The following is a 13976-nucleotide window of genomic DNA, read 5'->3' as shown; positions in this document are numbered from 1 at the left end:
CCGCGGCTTCCCATCGGCCCACGGAAACCAGGGCACATTCCCGGCGCCCACCTGCGGGCCCGCGCCCATCTGAGGGCCGGTGCCCACCTGCAGGCCGGCGCCCACCCGCGGGCCGGTGCCCACCTGCGGGTGCCAGCTCGGGCTCTGAGGCGCCGGGAGCACGGCCGCAGCGCCCCAGGGCGCGGGATCCAGATCCACACAGGGCAGGCCCGCGGGTGGAAAGGCACTGCCCGCGCTGACAACCTGCCCCTTGCAGGGCTCTGGGCGGCCTCGGGAAGTCCCCGCGTCCAGGGGAACATCACCTGGTGGGTGCACAGCCGGTGCTGGTGCTGCCCAGGGTGCTTGTCGGATCCTGCCCCGTGGAGGCCAGGAGGCCCGGCTGCACCTGCGGAGCTCCCCGCACCCCCACCCACCGGGGCCAGGGCCCCCCTACCCCCTGTGGGTGCCCTGGCTGTCTCCCACACCGGCTCCCCACAGGATCCCATTTCAAGAACGAGCTCCCCTTGCAAGTAACTCGAGCAGCTTTCGGGAAGCTCAGCCTCTGTGGTCCGGGTAGGCTGGGAAGAACGGACCGCCCGGCTGAAGCTCCTATAGAAAGGTTCGGGAGCTCCCTCCCAATGCCAGCCTGGGGGGAATGTTCCGGAAGGGTTTGGAAACCTAAGGTCCCCTCCTGTGCCCAGGGGATGCATGAGACACGCAGCTGAGGCTCTTTCCAGAACAGTGGCACCTTTGAAGGCAGAGGCCAGATCTTACCTGTCCGATTGCTCAAACACACACAGGCCGTTTCTACCAGGACACAAGAGGTCTTTGCACCCCCTCTGGGAGCTGAAAAGGGGAGGTGGCCCTAATTTTCTTTTTCTATCTGTTATGACCTCTGATTGTGAGCTCCAGGCACAGGCCACCCTGCCCACTGCCTGGTTCTACCGGCCCCGAGGGCAAGCTGGCAGCCTGTGCCCACACCCAAAGAGAGAGAGAGAGAGAGACCACTCTCGGGAAGCAGGAGAGGAGGAAGCAAGTCAGGAGATAATTTGTTCAAAAAAGGCTGCTTTTCGGGGCACCTAGGTGGCATTTGCCTTTGGTCCAGGGCATGATCCCGGGGTCCTGGGATCAAGTCCTGCATCAGGCTCCCTGCAGGGAGGCTGCTTCTCCCTCTGCCTATGTCTCTGCCTCTCTCTGTGTGTCTCTCAAATAAATAAAATTTTTTTAAATTAAAAATTAAATAAATTTAAAAGATGCTTTGCAAGAACAATCTTACGGCCAGCACCGGTGTTCTCACCAACACGTAAACTAGGCCAGGGGCGCAGACGGTCTCGCTCTGTGTGGGAGGCGCTTCGCTCAGTGTCCTGGTCCCCTGGGCTCAGCCACAGCACAGCTGCCAGAGAAATTCTCCTCTCGAGCTTGGAAAGCCGGACACTAACATGACCATTATATTAAATAACACGGTAAGCTTCAAAAGTACATTTAATTCCATGTGTCACTTTCAATTTGCGTTGCCTTTGCTTATACACTTTTTTTCTTTCAAAGAATCTTTTCTTTCGATGGCCAGCTGGGCACAAAGCTGCTCGAAAATAGAACGCTTCAGCTCTTAACCAAGTCTGTCCTCTCCACGCCCTAGTAACAATATTTCACCAAAATAAGCAGCATTTGGGGCAGCAGGGCCCACAGAGCTGGGCGGGGTGGGGGGTGGAGGGTGGGTTCCTTTTATTGGCAGCCTTTCCCCAGTGACATCAATCTTTGGAAGGAGTATGTGACTTTGACAATTGTTTAGAAATGTTTTTTCTCTCGGGGGCTCTGGACATAAAACAAACCTTAGGGAAGTAGGAACCCATGAGCCTCTTTAACTTAAAGCCTCTGAAATCACACCAGGAATCACATGTAAGCCCTGGGGCTCGTGGCTCTGGGGCAGGCAATACCACGAGATATTGGTGGAATCCCAGGAAGGAGACTGAGAAGCCTGAGGCTGGAAGGGAGGGTCTTGCTGATTCAGAGAGGAGAAGACAGGGCAGAAAGGGAAGTGCACACAGTGTCCCAGCATCACCCTAAAGTCCTTCTGAAGTTAGCTCACGGTGACATGCCTGATTCCCATCCCCGTGGCTCTCCAGGTTCCACAGGTGACTTAGCACCTTCCTCCACCCAACTGGCTCATTCCTCCAAAGGTGGTTTACGGCACACCTAGCTTGGTACGGGAGCTGGCAGGTAAAATCCAAGCTCCCCTGCAGCTTACAGTCTTGGGGGGGGGGGGGGGGACAGGTGCTTCTCAAGCCCAAAGAAACATAACACGATTGTCACAGGTGCAGCAAGGAAGAGGAAGGTGGACTCCGAGTGCCTGCAGTGGGACTGGTCTTGAGATCAGGGATGCTTCCCTAGGATGTATGGCTGAGGCTCTGTAGTCAAGGGTCCTTAGGGGGAAAGGAAAGGGCAGCATGGGTCAGGCAAAGAGATCAGCTTGTCCAGGGGCTTCACAGCAGGAGGCACATGGAGGATGGGGTGGGAGAGCCAGAGGGAGGGAGAGAGGGAGCTCAGGGACTGGCACCCCCAGGGCCTCTCACACCATAGTAAGTTTTGCCTTTATGAGCAACTGAAAGGCATGGAAGGATTCTAAAGGAGGAATGGCATGGCCCACACAGCTCATTCTGGCTGTAAGCAGAGACGAGACGCAGAAAGCACAGGCTACTGCAGTATCCAGGCCGACACGGCAGCAGGGACGGGTCTCAGAGATGAGCAGGAGGTAAGTCAGAGGGACGCGGTCATGGATTGGACACTGGGGGTGTGGGAGAGACAGAAAGACTCCTAGGCCTCCAGTGTGACAGCCCCATGGATGGTGGTGCCATTCCTGAAAGGGGACAGCAGTCTTAGCTCAGAGAGATATTAGGGTTCCATTGCTTCTCGGGCCCATTTTGGCCTCAGTCTAGAACTTGGGTTTCTGCCTTGCTGGGGAACGAGTTCCTGGCTTGCACCCGATTCCTGGACCTGATGCTGGGACCTTAGCACTCTGAGCAGGACCTAACCTGAGTCAGATCCAGCCACAGTTTCTCTCTCCACGTGGCTCCCACCCTACATTCCCAGACACCAAGGTGCACTTCCTCCACGTGAGGACACTGTGTCCTCCAGCTGCACCTCCCTGACACTGACCTCGTGCCTCGTTGGTGTCCACACCTGGCTCTTGCCATGCTTTTGGAAGCTGGGTCCAAGCTCTCTCTCTCAATCTCTCTCTCTGTCCCCCTTGCCCCAGCAGGTATGTAACCCCCTAGATCCCAGACCATGTCATTCTGCCCTGGCCTCCACACCTTCACTCTCTCCATGTCAGGCCCTCACTGTGTAAGGATCACCATTAAGACCCCATATCATGTGCTGTTTTGACATCTGGTGCAACTAAGAAGGCTTCATCTGGCCAAACTGCAAACTCCCTTTCCAGCGCTGCTTCCACAGACAAGATCCCCCAGTCAAATAACCCTCCTTGTCATGGAGATGGGGGGTGAGGGGAGGAGCAGCTCCTGCTTTTCCCTGAGCCATAGCTTCATTTCCTTTCCAACTCATGGAATTACTTAAACAATCCTATTACATCCTCCCACAGGAGCCAAGGATCACCCCACCCTCTTGACATTACAAAGCCTGCCTCCACTGCTTCTACTTGTTCACTTTGTCCCTGAGGGTAGTTCTCGTACGGCCCTGCAGGTGACAGGTGGCAGGTGCTGTGCCCCTCCCCAGGACTGTGAGGTGTATGTGACTCATAAACTGCTAGCAGTTCCCCCACCCGGTGTCAGGCGTTGTGCCTGGCCACCCCCATAATCCTAGTGTGGGAATCCTTCTGTTACCAAATGATGAAGAGGAGGCAATTCAAACAGCCTTCTGTAGGAGAGCTTTATGCTGAATAACTCTTGGAGGTGAAGGAATGATAATTACGCATATTTCTTAAAAACACGGCAAATTCCAAAAGAGTGGTTTTCACAAGGGATGCTCGTGACAGCTTCTTGGGCTCTGCTCCCATAGTCTCTGATGCCACAGGTCTGGGTGGAGTCTAGAGACTTGTTTCTGTTTTAGGTTCCCTGGAGGACTCCGGTGCCCTCTTCCACTTGGGAACTATTGCTAGAGCAGAGCCATTTCCCTTGCACTGCGATTTCAGTAAAATCTTGTGTCCATGCTGGAAAGGGGATTGCTGCTCAGCCATCGGACTTGGGCTTCTTAATGCCACTTCACCAGTGGGTGCCCCTTCCCAGCAAAAACATAATGCTGGATGCCTGTCACTCAGACCTGATCCCTTTGTTCAGGTCAAAATACTAGTGCCCAAAGATGCCTGCCCGGACATCCACGTCAGGGTGGAAGGGCTCATATGCTCCAGGGAAAATGAATGGAAATGATGGGCAGTCCTCATTCCTCTAAGAATAGGACACAGTGGCCCTCCCAGAACACTGCCAGTACCTCATGTCTACCCCAGCATCTGATTTCCTTACTTCTAGATGAGCTCCTTTTGTTCCTCTGTACACAAGAGGCGATGACTAAGCTTCCGAGCCTTTGAGGGGAGGCAGTTACATCTGGCTGGATGCATTTCATTCTGCCACAGAGCTACACAGACTGGGGAATCTTCAGCTGAGCTCTTTGCTTGGTATATTTCTTACCAATTATTTTTAAAATTAGATTATGTACAGGGGATGGGCAAAGATGACCTAGATGCAGAAATTCATACAAGGGGGAAAAGTTGCTTATCACACTATTTATAGGTGATTGTGACAAAACGGAGGGCTAAGACCCAGGCAGGCACTAGGTGGGACTGAGGAAGGGACACGAGCATAACGGTTATCCATTAGAGAGCAAGGTGACTTGGTCTACTTTCTTTCCAGTCATGTTCTACACAAGCAGGCACAACAGACCCAAATGCGTCCCTTTCATCTGGCACAGAAAGCAGGAATAAATGTTTTTTCTTCTCGGGTGGCCAGCGAAGTTATGCTGCGTTTTTCCACCTTTACTCTTGCAGAGTGAGAGGGACACTGAGCAGAGCCAGCAGCAAGCAGGCTCTATAGGAGCCACTTGAGTGGAGGCCTCCGTCCCCTTAGCAAAGGGAACTGAGTAACAGGACAGGTAAAGCACTCGAGAGAGTCGTAGAAAACCCCAAAAGCAGCTGCTATCCCTGACAGGCTCTCAACTGCGGTCACAGAATCCAATTCCCAGCCTGCTCTGAGGCCTTGCCCGAGAGAGTCAAGTAAGATCCCTGGATGTAGAATTGGCTCCACGTGGTTCCTTCAAGCAACTAATCCTTTGCAATCCAGTGAACTTCTATGCACTGGTCCCTAACCTGGGGAACATAGAGATGAGTAAGACAAGGTCCCTGCCCTCCAAGCCAATAGTCTTGGAGAGAAAAAAAAAAAAAAAAAAGACAAGTCTACAAGGGAAAGAGGAAAATGCAGGGTGAACTAGAATCATGGAACACAGAAACCCTGAAGTGCCAAGGGTGAGCTGGTTGAATCAGGGAATGCATTTGACAAAAGGAAGGATTTTCACAACCGAGATGTATAGAAGGTGGTTTCGGGAGAGTCCCCAGGGGCAAGGAGAGGGTCAAGCAAGTGTAGAGTCAGATGTGGGATGGCACCAAATGTGGTGCCAAGGAATCGATACTTTGGCCTCCGAGGACTGGTGTGATCTTCAAGCAGAGAAGTTGCATTGATTAAAGCCACTCTTACACGCTGTCCCATAGGTGACTTCCCCTCACGGGCAAGGAGGAGTCTGGGAGAGGGAGGCAGATGGCGATACGGCATGATCAACACGGCTCCTTTTTATAAAAAGGAATGAATCCACCTGCTTTCGCCTCAACAATTAGAGCCTGAACACAAACTAGGTTTTTCAGGGAAAACAGGTAACTGTGGTGGCCTTGCTATACCTTGTTCAGAGGGAACCTGCAATTACAAACTGCAGAAGAGAAAAGAAATAAAACCCATATCCATCTCGGGGCAGTTTTTAAGGGATAACAGACCAATCCTTCCTTGGAGGATTGGTGTTGTGGCAGGACAGCTGTTTGACTTGGCACTGATGAAACTAAAAGTATGGGTTAGGAAGGCAGCAAATCACTGCTCTTACTAAAGCTGGAGGAGAGAAACAATGACCCTCAAGTTTTAAGTGAAATATAATTACTTCATCCCACTCATCAATCAAAGACCCACCCTTTAAAAACTGCCAGCTGTAAAGGTCGGGCTTAATTGATCAGGAGGGAGAAAATTTCATGCCGTTCCACCTTCCTTCCTAAGCCAAGTGAATTAGCAATTAAAAATTCCAGGTGATCCTTCATCAATTACCTTTCCATACATTTCCCATAACTGATGTCCCCAGAAACGGCTTAACTAAGCACCTGACCCTCCTAACTATTGCTAAATTCTCAGATGAAGCAGTCTTGTCTGCAGACAGGTAGCGCAGGGATGGGGAAACGGTAAAAGGAATCTTTTTCTAATACACAGAATGGAAATTTCAAAGGGACTTCCTACCTCCCACTGATTTTTGAAAACAGATATGAGTTTGGGCAGAAACAGTCACCCTTCCTACGTTATTTCCCTCTCTTAGTGTTTGGATCTTATTATTCATTGTGACCTGGGGTTCTATGCAGGCCAACTGCATTTCAAAGGTCTTGCCAATAGGACGATTTTACCATGAAAAATCAGCTCCCCCTCTCCCCACCCTTCCCACTCCTGGAATCCCCAATGAGCGAGGCAATGACTATAGTTGCAGCGTGCAAGCGAAGGGAGCAAAAATGAAAATCCGGAGACGATGTTTCATTTGCGAGTTTGTGCATGAGCCCTTGAACCCTGTTTGCAGAAAATATGCCCCTCCCTATCTAGCTTCTAGGCTTACCACCCACATCACCCAGTTCTAGAGCAGCTGGTAGAGATGGGGCATAAACCACTGTTGTCCGAGAGCAAAGTAAGACCTGAGCAAGTGGACTTTTCCCAAGACAAGGAGCTGAGTGAGGGCAAAGTCAACCCTGGCACTAAATACCTCACATCGCAAAAGAAAACCCTGATGTCAGGTTTGTGGTTCCCAGGACAGTGCTGTCCTTCCCCGCCCCAGCCACCACCCCACACAGTGGGCTTCTTCGGTTTTGCAGCCTCATCCCCTCTCCATCCAGCTCATATATTTTTCTTTGCATTAATCTCAGTTGTTCTCAAGGCCTCTCATACACCGCCTGTAAATGATGGTCAGATTGAGATCTACGACCCTAACCTGTCTCTCCATCTCAACACCAAACTGCTGAATGCATCCCAGGCATCTAAGGCAGGTGGCTTCTCACAAGTACAGGGTCCAAACCCCACAAAATCAGGATCCTCCAACCAGCACCCCCATACACACTCTGTGAACGTCCTGGACCCTGAATTCCCTACCCCACTAACAGCAACACTGTCTACCCAAGAAACATCTTAAGCCTCCCCCTTACTGGGGCATCTGGGTGGCTCAGTGGTTGAGCATCTGCCTTTGGCTCAGGGTGTGATCCTAGGGTCTCCAGATCAGGTCCCCACATCAGGTTCCCACATGGAGCCTGCTTCCCCCTCTGCCTATGTCTCTGCCTCTCTCTGTGTGTCTCTCATGAATAGATAAATAAAATCTTTAAAAAAAAAAAAAAAAAAACTTCCTCTTACTGCAAATAATTCGGTCATTACCCAGGGCTCCAGTGACTCAAGCACTGGAGTCACTCCTGCCCTAGATGAAACCCCCATCACCTCCTGCCTGGAACAGGATACAGGAGTCTTTCTAGAACATACATCAGATCGTGCATTCTAACAACTCAGTATTTAATGAGGACTCTTTGCCTCCTCAAACCAGATTAAAAGAAAATAAGTAACTTATTTTAGTTTGGCTCAATACAATCTAAAGGATTTCTAACAGTTCCCGCTGTGTGAGCACATCATGAGTTACCTCCTGAGAGCGAGCCCCCTGTCCGTGGGACTCTATGTGGTCAGCCTGCTCTGAGAGGCTTCCCCGCTTTTGCACAGGAAGGAGGCGGAGGGTTTCAGACATCAGACAGCAGAAGGAAACTGGACGAAACTGGACGAAATGACCCTCGGGCCCTGCCCAAACTTGAGATTCTATGAGCTGACCTCTGCCGAGCCCGTGGACTCCTTCTGGAAGAATTGCCCTGCTAGCCAGGTGTGCACAGGATTACACGCTAAGAAGCCACGTTTCTTTTTTTTTTTAATTTTTATTTATTTATGATAGTCACACAGAGAGAGAGAGAGAGAGAGGCAGAGACACAGGCAGAGGGAGAAGCAGGCTCCATGCACCGGGAACCTGACGTGGGATTCGATTCCGGGTCTCCAGGATTGCGCTCTGGGCCAAAGGCAGGCGCTAAACCGCTGCGCCACCCAGGGATCCCAGAAGCCACGTTTCTAATATTTGACCTTGCTTCCTGACCTGTGATGATCGAATCACGATGGAGCCTGAGGAAGTGAATTGACAGACACCAAACCCTGTCATGGTAGCTCTTGGCAAGACCCACGTCCTCACTGCTGGAGCCCACAGAGTCCCCTTCGTTCCTGTGCTTTCTGCAACCTGGTGGCTCATCCTGACCCCTGTCCTGGCCCTGCTGGTGGTGGCCTGCCAAGCCCAGTTTTAGCAAAGAATCCCATTGAGCCCAGATTTAGAGAGAGAATGCTGCTGAGCCGGTTTCACAAGACTCTCCCCTACCTTGACATCTAATCAAGTTCTTTTTTGGTAATGTTGTATGCACCCAGTCCCCCACCCTACTACAGATGCCCCCACCCCACCGCTGGCTACAGATGCCCTGGCTACATTGGCTGCGCTAGCTGCATTCAGAGTTGAGCCCAGTTCTCCACTGGGGTTTCCCTTCTCTACCGCAGTAGCTCACCTGTCTCGCCATTGCAGAGGAGTTGACGGTGCCATTTCTCTTTAAGAGATGGGAATGACCCTTCTGGGAGACGCATGGAGCCTGGACAGCCCCCGGGAGAGTCGGCCTTCCAGGAGAGCACGGTGCCCACTTAGGTCCTGACTCTGACAGAGACTCTCCTTGATCAAACCAGAGTCAGGCTTCTCTGAGAAGTTGATGTACCAAGACCTCACCCTTGAGCTCCGTCTTTGGCCTATTTAGTCCAGCTTTAGAAAGAGTCCTGCTGGTTCCATTAGAAAAAAATCCCCCACCCTTGATATGTGATCAAATCCCCCATCCCCTACCCGTCAAGTCAATTTAGCCCCCTGACCTCTTAGAAAATTTCCATCCACTGACCCCCACCCTGCTCCTTGACTGTGAATTCCTACGTTTCCTTATATTCACAGTTGAGCTTGGACTCTCTTTCCTCCTCGAAGACCCCAAAGGAGTGGTCTCCCTGAATAAAAGCTGCCTTACGCTCTTTAAGAAGCCTTACAAACGATTTCTTTCTTTAATAGCTGCTTGCTTTCTATAAGAATGCGCAAGGTTTAAGACTATCTCTAAAGTATCCTTCCATAATTAGAACTTGGAAAATACAGATTTAAAAAGAAAGAATAGACGAGGGAGGGAGAGAGAGGGGGAGAGAGCCAGGGTAGCTGTATCTCCTCCCCGCCCAGGCTTGCTTGGGCACATTCCCTATAGCCTGGACCATTAACCTGTGGCCTCTGGGCCAGCATGTGCAAGGTTTCTAAGTCATTAAACGGCTAAGTACCTCACGAGCCAGCATCCACTGTAGGAGTGCCCGATTAGGCCCATTTTGAGCTAAGCTCGTCCTACAAAAAAAGCAGACTGATGGGTCTACATCTAGGTCACCCGGGCCAGACTGTTCTCCCCACTACCTCTGAGCGCTCTGAGGAAAACACGGCATTCTCCTCAACGTCCCCAAGCCCCCTGTGGGGAGCAGGTGGCCAGACGTGCTCATGAGCCTGCCGTTTATGCCACTAGAAGCGCCTGTCAGTGGATTCATGTTCTCACCACAAGCAATTTCTGGGCTCAGTTTTTAAAGGATCCAAACTAAATATCTGCCACCATTAAAGAGTAAGCTATAAACCATGCTTTGGGAATCCAGGAAGGATTAACTAGGAAAGCTTCACTCAAATAATATATTTGTCTTGAGTTGACTGTGTTGGTTACGGAGGAGAATTCAGGCCCCTGATACCTTTGATACGGGTCAGGGTTAAGGAAGAGAAAAGCTATAAATGTGTATGTGTGTAATCACACGCATGCACGCACATATATGCATAAAATATTTTTCATAGATACCAATTCACCTGTCACATTTACAAATTAAAATTAACATGAGGATTAAAAAGAAAATGTGCTACATGAACACACGCTTTTAGAAGTTATTATTCAGAAGTTATAGTCTCTGAATTGAAATGCTCTGTTAACCTTGTAGTCTTAGTGTAGCACCATCAGAGAATGTGACCTAAACCCACCTGACTTCTCTCACGGCCCAGGGACGGAGGGAGGTGGGGGGACAAGCTTGTTTCCACACCACTTATATTAACAAACTTAATAAAAGTTCTGAACTGTAACCACCTCACCTGGTGTTGTTCCAGTATAGGGGCTGTGAATTGAAGCTTCACCGCAAATGATTTATACATGCCTATACTTAAACTGTCCCTGCTCCGTTGCGAGAATATTCCATATTCGCCCCATTACTCATTCCTGGAGGAACCTGCACCACGCTGGCCCAAACCCCTGCAATCTGCAGTAATCTCGGGTCCTGAATGCACTACCAATATTTCTTCTGCATTGTTTGCTTTTCTCGGAGACTGCCAACCTAAAAGCCTGGGTGTTTAGAAATTCAAATCAGCTTCAAATCTTGTCAGAGCCACTGAGCTATCATCTTGGGGTTGCAAGGAGATGAGGCTCCAAAGAACATTTCATTATTAATAAAAATAAAGGAGAGAGATAGTAAATAAAGGCTTGAGCGGGAACGCCACCCGGTCAGAGCCCAGCTCTTTACCTGCGTGTGAAAGACCTTCGTTTCTTTCCCAAGCGGAATGATCTTTGGGGGACGAGAAGAGCCGACTGTGGATCTGGAAGATAAACAGAAACCTTCCCAGTTTTATATTTTTATTTGCCAGATATATAATCTTCAATAATGCGCATTATTATTTCTAAAGAATCAAGAAACGTCCCTAGAATCTCTCCAATCTCCCAAGAAAGAACTCTGGGTTTTAATGAAGACTTATTTCCATTTTCTCCTGCGTTAACTCTGCAAACGAATAAAGGGTAGGTTTCTGATGATTTCAACATGCACAAGGAGGAGGAGGAGAGGGAGAAAAACCATAATCAGCTAACATGGATTTTGCTAGTAGAGCAAAAAGAACCACATCTAATATTTCTTTTCCATCCCATCATGATGTTGAATGGGTGTGAGGCTAAAATTGGACATGCAATAACTATTGATAAATTGATTAACCACAAGCAATCAAATTTCAGGAATCAGCCTTCAAGGCCCAATGAAAATAAGATTAATACATACAAAAGCGTTCTGCTGTCTGCAAGTAGGATTGTGACGCTGACTTCCCCCGCCAAAAGGCAAAGGTTGGTTTTGTGAGTTTATTCCGCAAGTGGTTTGCTATAGGTGAGACTTTTGGTTTGGATTTATGAATTTATAAACAGGGTCCACACTGGGTCTGCCCCGTGCCCGCCATCCCTCCTCACAACTGTCCCCTAAAGCTGACGAGTAACTTTTCCGGCCTCCTGCTGTAAGCGCAGCGTGATTGGAAGCGGCGATGCCAGCCCCAATTCTGCATCTCTGCTCACTTCTTGGTCCCACCCAGGCTGAGTCAGGCTTCACAGAGTTCAATCCCCACCCTGGCCCTTCTCATCCCCAGCATCTGGGCAACCAAACTGGGGACAGAGAAAAGTGGGGGGAACCCAGAGCAGGGTGGGGCTAAGATCTGGGGAGTCACACACCACGTTTGGCCACTCCCTGGGCTTCTCTGCTCCGAGCCCTCCTCCGTTGCGTCCTATGCACAACATGACCTATTAATTCTCACAACGGACACGTCACAGGAATACCAGGTAACCCATGGAACACTTTCAGGAAGGAAATACAGGTGCAGCAGCATTGGATGTAGGACAGGAAATGATTTAAATCCCAAATCGAGGGACGCCTGTGTGGCTCAGTGGTTAAGCATCTGCCTTCAGCCCAGGGCATGATCCTGGATGCCCGGGATCAAGTCCCAGGTCGGGCTCCCTGCAGGGAGCATGCTTCTCCCTCTGCCAGTGTCTCTGCCTCGCTCTCTGTGTCTCTCATGAGTCATTCAAAATGGACTTAAAGCTGTATCCACAGAGATGTTTTTGTGGCGTGGTTCATCATGGCAAAACATCAGAGGTTTCTGAAATATCCACCACCAGGGAATAGCTCGGGAGGCCAGCGCCAAGTGTCGATGCATCCGTTAACATCGTAACAATGTTCATGGTCCGAGCTGCAGTCTCCACAGCTACAGCCCACGACCGCGTGCCACGGGCAGGCTTCAATGCCATGCTAATGTGGATATTATTTCCTAGGTGATGGGGAAGTTTTGGGGATTTTTGAACAAGGAGATTTAGCGCGTAATGTTCACTTGTGTGTTATAGCTCAGGCCTGCGTACACGTTGAATTAGAGCCGTGCCTGGAGTCCTGACCATGCGCCAAACTTCGTCACTGCCTTCGGAACATGCGACACTTTGCAACTGTGTTTTACCAAGCCTACCTTGCACTGTATATTCATTTTATAACTTTTTTTATTACAGTAAAATATATTTAATGTAAAATTTGCCATCGTGATCATTTTTCAAGCGTACAGTTCAGTGGCATTCGACACGTCCACAGTGATGCACAAGCCATCACCACTCTCCTCCGTAATTCTTTTCATCTTGTAGAACTGAAACCCTGTACCCATTAACAACTCTCTCCCCTTCCCCTTGTTCCTCGTTTTGGCTAGTGTGAATAGTTATTGCCACGAAATGCATGTACAAACATCTCTTTGAGCTCCTGCTTTCAGTTCTTTGGTGTATATGCCCAAACATGGAATTGCTGGACCATAGAGGAATTCTATTTTTTTTTAATATTTATCTATTTATTTGAGACAGAAAGAGAGAGAGCAGGGGGAGGGGCAGAGGGAGAGAGAGAGAGAGAATCCCAAGCAGACTCCACACTGAGCACAAAGCCCAACACAGGGCTCCATGTCAGGACCCTGAAATCATGACCTACGCCAAAATCAAGAGTCAAGCTCTCAACCGACTGAGCCACCATGGTGCCCCCCAATAATTCTATTTTTTAATTTTTTGAGGACCCTTCACACAGTTTTCCTAAGAGGCTTTACCATTTTTGCATTTCCACCAGCACTGCACAAATGTTTCCCTTTTTCCACATCCCCACCAACATTTGTTATTTTATGTTTTTTTTAAATAATAACTATCCTAATGGATATGAGATGTATCTCACTATAGTGTGATTTGCATTCCCCTACTTATTCATGATGTGAAGCATCTTTCCATAGGCTTATTATACATCTGCTTTGGAGAAATATTTCTTCAAGTCCTCTACCTTGTTTATTTGTTCTTAAGTTTTGTTTCTCTGTATATTCTGGTCATTAATTCCTTATCAGATAAACCAATTTGCAAGTATTTCCTTCCTTTCTGTACATTGGCCTTTCTCTCCATTGATACTGCCTTTTGATGCATATTTTTTTAATTTTTATTTAAATTTAACTTAGTTAACATATATTGCATTATTAGTTTCAGAAGTAGAATTTAGTGATTCACCAGTATGCATAATTTTAAAAACTTTTCATGAGGTCAAATTTGTCTATTTTTTCTCTTGTTGCCTGTGCTTCTAGTGTCATATCCAAGGAGTCACTGCTAAATTAGCTGTCATGAAGCTTTTGCTCTAGGTCTTCTTCTTCTTTGCTCTAGGTCTTTTCATAGTCTTTGGTCTTGGATCCGTGAGAATGTTAGACAAGGATCCAACTGAATTCCTTTGTATATGGATATCCAGTCTTCTCAACACCATTTGTTGATCAGACTGCCCTTCCCCTATTGAATGGCTTGTCAA

The 13976-nt window shown here is 49.0% G+C and overlaps 1 protein-coding gene across 17 annotated transcripts in view; it reads right to left on the bottom strand.

Moving 5' to 3' along the window:
• Positions 1-13976, bottom strand: part of C29H10orf90 (chromosome 29 C10orf90 homolog) — a 212734-nt gene that overhangs the window by 179460 nt on the left and 19298 nt on the right. For 15 of the 17 annotated variants that reach the window (XR_013367694.1, XR_013367691.1, XR_013367690.1 and 12 more), the window contains exon 2: positions 10893-10965. The exons of the other annotated variants lie outside the window; for them this stretch is intronic. Coding sequence is in view for 8 of the 15 variants with exons in the window: in XM_077877233.1 (XP_077733359.1) it covers positions 10893-10965 (73 nt within the window). In the remaining 7 variants the exon portion in view is untranslated. The remainder of the gene's footprint in view (positions 1-10892; positions 10966-13976) is intronic. 17 annotated transcript variants of the gene reach the window in all.

The sequence above is a fragment of the Canis aureus genome, chromosome 29 (genome assembly GCF_053574225.1).
Source record: "Canis aureus isolate CA01 chromosome 29, VMU_Caureus_v.1.0, whole genome shotgun sequence".
Lineage (NCBI taxonomy): Eukaryota > Metazoa > Chordata > Mammalia > Carnivora > Canidae > Canis > Canis aureus.
The sequence above is the reverse complement of the archived record's forward strand: the minus strand, read 5'-3'. Positions and strand labels throughout refer to the sequence as shown.